Below are 7,123 nucleotides of genomic sequence, written 5' to 3'. Positions count from 1 at the left end.
GCGCCGCAGCAATAAGCTTTCCAGTCTATTAAACAAGATTGATACAGTGTGTAAATTTAGATATTGGGAATTTCTTCACACACCACTGCTCCGCACTGATAGGCTCGGGTGGAGGGGTGGAGGGGGGTGAAGGAGAGGAGTGAGTGTGTGTGTGTGTGTACAGAAGATGGCGGTGGGGGGGGGGGGGGGGGGGGGGGGGGGCGAGGGAGGGGAGCAGTGGAGGAAGTGTGTGGGTGTTAACAGCAGTAATAGAGTATTTACACTCTCTCTTCCCTCTTTAAAATAAACCCAGCAGAAGCAGGGCATCGTTTGGTCACAGTCACATAACTCCCTTCTGATGGAAATGAAGCTGGGGAATGAGAGAGTGTTTTACATGGGAGGAGATAAGCTGCCGAGGTGCGTGTGTGTGCGTGTGTGTGTGTGTGTGTGTGTGTGAAGGGGAGAGGGGTGGCTGTGCATTTATGAGGCTTTTCTCCCTCTTCAGAAATCTATAATGGCTCTGGGGAGGAAGCAAAGGTCGAGGGAAGTATTAAAAACCTCTGGGTCATCAGTGTCTACTTCGGTGTGTGTGTGTGTGTGTGTGTGTGTGTGTGTGTGTGTGTGTGTGATTTATTATAAACACTGAAAGAGCAAAACCTTATATTTTTTATTACTGACCTTAACATTAGGGACACATTAATACTCAGATATAACAACACAGACACTGATCAGCCACAACATTAAAACAACCCCTTCTTTTCCCATTCAAATTCCATGGTTACAGACTGTAGTCAATCTGTTGCTCTGCATACTTTGTTAGCCCGCTGCATACTTCAAATTATCCCCCACAGAGCAGGTGTGATGTGGTGGTGGATCATTCTCAGCGCTGCAGTGACACTGACGTGGTGGTGGTGTGTTAGTGTGTGTTGTGCTGGTGTAGAGTGGATCAGACACAACAGCGCTGCTGGAGTTTTTAAAACCCCTCTGAGAACAGTCCACCGACCAAAAACATCCAGCCGACAGCGTCCTGTGTCACTGATGAAGGACTAGAGGACGAGCGACACACACTGTGACTTTACATCTACAAGGTGGACCAACGAGGGAGGAGTGTCTCACAGAGTGGACAGAGAGTGGACACAGGGTTTAAAAACTCCAGCAGCACTGCTGTGTCTGATCCACTCTACACCAGCACAACACACACTAACACACCACCACCACGTCAGTGTCACTGCAGCGCTGAGGATGGTCCTGTTCTGTGGGGGACCTGACCAGGGGGTAAGAGAGGACTAACAAAGTATGCAGAGCAACATATAGACTACAATGTGTGACTGTAGAACTATAAAGTGCTCCTCTGTGGTCAGGGGACCAAGGACATCATTTTAATGTTATGACTGATCGGTGTGACTATAAATAATATATAAGGGCATATAAATGACCATGTGTATGAAAATGTGTGTGTGTGTGTGTGTGTGTGCCAGAGGACAAGCCTGTATCTCCTTCACCAGCTATGTGTCTTTCAGAATTGGAAACAAGGACACATGGCGAAGGGAGCTTAACCGTGGAGATGGAGACGCCGCTGATTACAGCAGAGGGGGTTGATGGGAATTGTTTCAGTGGCAGGCAGTAGCTGCACGACTATTGTTGTCGTGGTGGAAAGCGATATGGTCCAACAGCTTTCCTAATTAAAATGATAAGAAGCCTTATTGCGCACCCTCCCCACCCACAGACACACACACACACACACACACACACACACCCCTTACACTTTTCCAGCAGCCTGTCGGAGGCTTTAAAAAAAGGACGGCATGTCAGATGCTAAAACAGAAGGAAAGACATGATGCAACGAGGAGAAAGTTCCTCACGACGTGCAACAGGAAGACGAGTTTCAGAGCAATGTCAACCTTTTCAACTTCACGCACGCCTTAAAAGTATCTTCAGAGTCATCTTATGACTTATTCAGCGAGCCTCACAGCTACGGTTAAGGAGACGCACCACTGTAAGAGAACGGCGCTAACACAACCGAGGGGAGTCTTGCGTTTCGCCGCAGCGCTCTGCTTTGTCTTTTATTTCAGATACGGGTCTCGCCCTCAGCTACACACTCGGCACCGGCGGAGGGGGGGATAATGTAATACAATGTGAATTTTCTGCTCCTGTCTTGCATACACACACACACACACACATACACACATACACACATACACACACACACACACACACACAAACATATACACACAAACACACACACACACACACATACACACACACACACACATACAAACACATACACACACACAAACACACGCACTCACAAACACACACACAAACGCACGCACACATACACACACAAGCACAAACACACATACACACACAAACATACACACACACGCACACACACACACACAAACACGCACAAACACACACACAAACACACACATGGGAATGCTTGGGGTATGCACCTACAAGTACAACAGTATAATCAGGGCATTTTGCTAGAAGCACAGTAAGTAAACAGACACACACACACACACACGGGGGAGTTGACAGCTCAGGAAAGGGCAGTGTGACAGAAGCTCCACGTCCAGCAACCTTCCACATCACTGAGCACAAACACAAACACACACACTGTTCTGACAAGCCGCAATGCTGTTCCTCTAGGTGTTACAACCCCACCCGGGTATTTGTGTGTGTTCATTTCATCTCATGCCTTTCTCTAGAGATTTACTCCAACTGAATTACCACAGCAGTGCCGTCTATAAACTTCTGGAAACGCAGCGTAGCCTCTCAATAGACAATACGTTCGAGCTCCCGGTTCTGGAACGTCACACAGTGACAGAAGCTTTGAAGTGGCTCTGTGACATCACAAAGGGAATTCCAATCGTGTGCAAACAATAGAAATGTGCAAAACATACATGAAAACATCTCCGTATCTTCAGAAGAGCTCCTCACGTGTAGATGAAGGAAGATAGTGGCGGCGGATCCCTCAGAGGAGTCGGTGCGCCATCAAACCGCACGCATGAATATTAATGTCAGCGCTCAGACCCAGGCAGCTCGCTAGAGGAGCTAATGAGGATGAATAAGAGACGCGCACACGCAGGAGAATCAGAGCTGCGATGGTATTTATCTTCTTTAACTTTTGCTCTTTTTTTTTGTCACCGTTTCTTTTTCTTTTGTAATTAATATGCGACAAGAAAGAGCGTCGCACTTGGCTGAGTGATCTAATTTGTTTAATACAATGCAATTAAAGGCAGGGAATTGCTTTATGTTAATGCGGCTGATTGTGGCGTGTGTTTTTTGGTGGAGTCCCGCTAGCTGAGGAACTTCAGGATTGATAACCTCCAGCGGATCTGCTGCCATCCACCGCAGAGAGACACCGACTCTCGCAGCAGAACGCATGAGGGACACATGCTGCTGGATCCTCGCTGAATAATCCATTCCCTTTTTACTGGATCTAGGCCAGAATACAGTAACTGAGCATTAGAATTAGAGGAGGGTGGGGTACAGGGGTCTGCTCTTTGACAGATAATGAGTTGTCTCTACAATCCTGAATAATAATAATAATAATAATAATAATAATAATACGGGGCGGCACGGTGGTGCAGCAGGTAGTGTCACAGTCACACAGCTCCAGGGACCTGGAGGTTGTGGGTTCGATTCCCGCTCCGGGTGACTGTCTGTGAGGAGTGTGGTGTGTTCTCCCTGTGTCTGCGTGGGTTTCCTCCGGGTGACTGTCTGTGAGGAGTGTGGTGTGTTCTCCCTGTGTCTGCGTGGGTTTCCTCCGGGTGACTGTCTGTGAGGAGTGTGGTGTGTTCTCCCTGTGTCTGCGTGGGTTTCCTCCGGGTGACTGTCTGTGAGGAGTGTGGTGTGTTCTCCCTGTGTCTGCGTGGGTTTCCTCCGGGTGACTGTCTGTGAGGAGTGTGGTGTGTTCTCCCTGTGTCTGCGTGGGTTTCCTCCGGGTGACTGTCTGTGAGGAGTGTGGTGTGTTCTCTCTGTGTCTGCGTGGGTTTCCTCCGGGTGACTGTCTGTGAGGAGTGTGGTGTGTTCTCCCTGTGTCTGCGTGGGTTTCCTCCGGGTGACTGTCTGTGAGGAGTGTGGTGTGTTCTCCCTGTGTCTGCGTGGGTTTCCTCCGGGTGACTGTCTGTGAGGAGTGTGGTGTGTTCTCCCTGTGTCTGCGTGGGTTTCCTCCGGGTGACTGTCTGTGAGGAGTGTGGTGTGTTCTCTCTGTGTCTGCGTGGGTTTCCTCCGGGTGACTGTCTGTGAGGAGTGTGGTGTGTTCTCTCTGTGTCTGCGTGGGTTTCCTCCGGGTGACTGTCTGTGAGGAGTGTGGTGTGTTCTCTCTGTGTCTGCGTGGGTTTCCTCCGGGTGTTTAAGGTGGAACTGCAAATTTTAACAAGGAACTGCTGAATAAGCAGCCAATCTAGACTTTGTAGTGACCTGGGTCTGTGTGGCTCTCCTCTGGTTCTGTCCCGAGCGTGACGTATAAAGTTACAGAGTTCAGCTCAGGGCTGAGGACCTGCTCCAGTCGTGTGGTTAATGCCAGTACGCATGCTGCAAGGATCTGGTGAGAACGTTAAATCGTCTTAAAATGTGGTCGTGGCGATGCGCATTTGTGCTGTGCCTGCGCTCATTTGACCCTAAAAGTCATGTGTTTTTACACAGGGAGCCACTTCTGAGCCCCCCCCCCCCTCTCTCTCTCTCTCTGCCAACAGCAAAGCACACAAAACCGATGGGAACAAGGGATGACTAACAAAGAAACAAACAAAAGGAAATACACAGCCAAGATGAATATATATCTTCAAGTCCAAAGGCAGCGAGTGGGAGCAGAGAACAAAAGCAAACTCAAGGAAGACTAGGTCAAGCAGTTGGAGTGGGCAGCCCCTTAGTGTTTGTGTGTGTGTGTGTGTGTGTGTTGGGGGGGGCTTGGGGGGGGCTCTAGCCCTGGCAGTGGTTATGAAGTAGTGCCAATGCTGTAGCCCTGGTGTCACAAAACTGCCCCACTCCTTCCCTGACCCAGACTGACCAGTGCTGTTAGCACAAGCCACTGTCAGCCTCTGGTACTGACCATAGCCCTGTGAGAGTGTGCATATGTGTGTGTGTGTGTGTGCCAAGGAACCTCACACACAAAAATGTCCCTTCTCTGCAGGCAACGACCACAGTTCAGCTTTAAAGCTTACTATTACTTTAAAGGAGACATGCAATGTGTCCAAAAGTGTTTAGACAACCCTCCTTTAATGCGCAGCTGCTGTGGACACACTGCATGCACAGTTTGTATAATGTCCTTAGTATATTAAAGTCATGGGCTGGAGGGAAATAAAGAATGCCCTTGCATCTCAATACCATCAAATTCTCACAGCAATTTGCCAACATCTAGTGTGAAGCGTTTCCCTGACGAGTAGAAGCTGTTAGAGGTGATGCTCATGACTTTAATCCAATACACAATACACATGATTCCTCACCATTTGCTTGCTTTGCACTGGAAAAAGCTCCAGTGTTTATACACAGACATGGCTCTGTAAACAGGGAAAAAACTAAAGGCCTCTGTCAGAATTAACATGAGAAATGGCAGCTAGAAGTGTGTGGACTGTGGACACTTTGAAAATAGTGAAAGGAGACGTGGATATTGCTCTATTCTTGCTCCATAGGTGGGTGCATAACTTAAGATGGCAACTATCTCCAAATTTGGGAGAGCGCTAACAGCATGAAAGTAAACGCAGACCAAAATCACTGCTAAACTAAACAGCCCGAGTTACAGCGTAGATTCTGTGGTCGTGCAAAACTTACAAATAAACAACTTACAGACAACCACCAACACACAAATCAGCTTCTTACTCACACACACTCCTCCACCTTAAACGATGTGGAGCTTCTGACTGAACACAAACAGCAGGGGGAGTCTGTTTTCCTGTGACAGCTGTACTTCTCCAGAATTGTCATCGTGGCCTATAAGTGCTCTCTCTACAAAACGGGGAGAAAGAAAGTAGGATCTTCTCTCTTCCCACTGGCTCTGGACCTCGGGGTGTGAACCCAGGACCCCGAGACCCCGGAGCTGTGTGGAAAAACCCACTAAAGTCAGGTGACCAGTGAGCAACAGAGAAAACAGTGCACAGAAAGACAGACACACGCCAGTCTCCAGCTCTCGCCCGGTCTGACCCCGGGGGGTGGGGGTGGGGGGAGCAGCTAGTTAACATTCTCTCCTCATACCCGCCCCCACTCCGTTCCAGCCCTGCGTCCCGTTATTTACGGTGCCTCGCTCTAATGCCCGGTCCCAAAGCAGCGCTTGGCCGAGCGAGGCCAACTTTTAGCGAGCCTCCATTATTCATCGGAATGTGAGAGCAGCATTTGGAAAATGGCTAATGCTTCTCCGCCGCTCGCCCCCATCTTCACTTATTTATTTATTTGTTTGTTTACTTTATTTATTTATTGTTTCCTGGTCTGGAATCCATTCTGGGAAAAGCACAGTATTGTGTCCTGCTGGAGTGGACGAGTCCCCCTGAACTAACACTCTCTCTCTCTCTCCTCTTTATTCCTAACTCTTGGTCCCTCTCTCTCTCTCTCTCTCTCCTCTTTATTCCTCACTCTCTGTCACTTTCTCTCTCTCTCTCTCTCTTTATTCCTCACTCTCTTTTCTGCTCACTCTCCCTTTTTCTCTTTATTCCTCACTCTCGGTCCCTTTCTCTCTCTCTCTCTCTCTCTCTCTCTCTATTCCTCACTCTCTCTCTCTCTCTTTTTCTCTTTATTCCTCAGTCTTGTTCCCGTTCTCTCTCTCTCTCTCTCTCTCTCTCTCTCTCTCTCTCTCTCTCTCTCTCTCCTGTCTTTATTCCTCTCTCTCTCTTCTTTCTTTATTCCTCTCTCTCTCTCATTCTTTTTCTTTCACTCTTATCCTTTGCCTGTTTTTCTTTGAATTTGTTCTTTTTTTTACCCACATTTCACCTTTCTTTCCCCCTGAAGTTTGAGGTTTTTTTTCTTTCTCTCTAAATTTCTTTTATCCTTCTTTTACCACCTCTTATTCCCTCCCTCTTTTGAGCTCCAATTATTCACTCGTTCTCTGTGTCTTTCACCGTACTGGGTCCTCGCTCCCTCGCTCTCTCTGATATTACAACAGAAACACACAGTAATAACTCACAACCATCTGATGAGCTGAAGATAA

At 48.1% G+C, this 7,123-nt stretch overlaps 1 protein-coding gene across 1 annotated transcript in view; it reads right to left on the bottom strand.

Annotated features, from left to right (window-relative positions):
- Positions 1-3,231: 3,231 nt before the first annotated feature.
- The window catches only part of LOC136684321 (malonate--CoA ligase ACSF3, mitochondrial-like), a 25,840-nt gene continuing 21,948 nt past the window's right edge, over positions 3,232-7,123 (bottom strand). Inside the window, exon 8 of the mRNA XM_066659137.1 lies at positions 3,232-3,427. Within this exon, the coding sequence (XP_066515234.1) occupies positions 3,285-3,427 (143 nt within the window). The 3' untranslated portion in view covers positions 3,232-3,284. The remainder of the gene's footprint in view (positions 3,428-7,123) is intronic.

This window comes from Hoplias malabaricus, unplaced genomic scaffold (assembly GCF_029633855.1).
Source record: "Hoplias malabaricus isolate fHopMal1 unplaced genomic scaffold, fHopMal1.hap1 scaffold_120, whole genome shotgun sequence".
NCBI lineage: Eukaryota > Metazoa > Chordata > Actinopteri > Characiformes > Erythrinidae > Hoplias > Hoplias malabaricus.
Note: the sequence above shows the minus strand (reverse complement) of the source record. Positions and strands in the feature narration are given on the sequence as shown.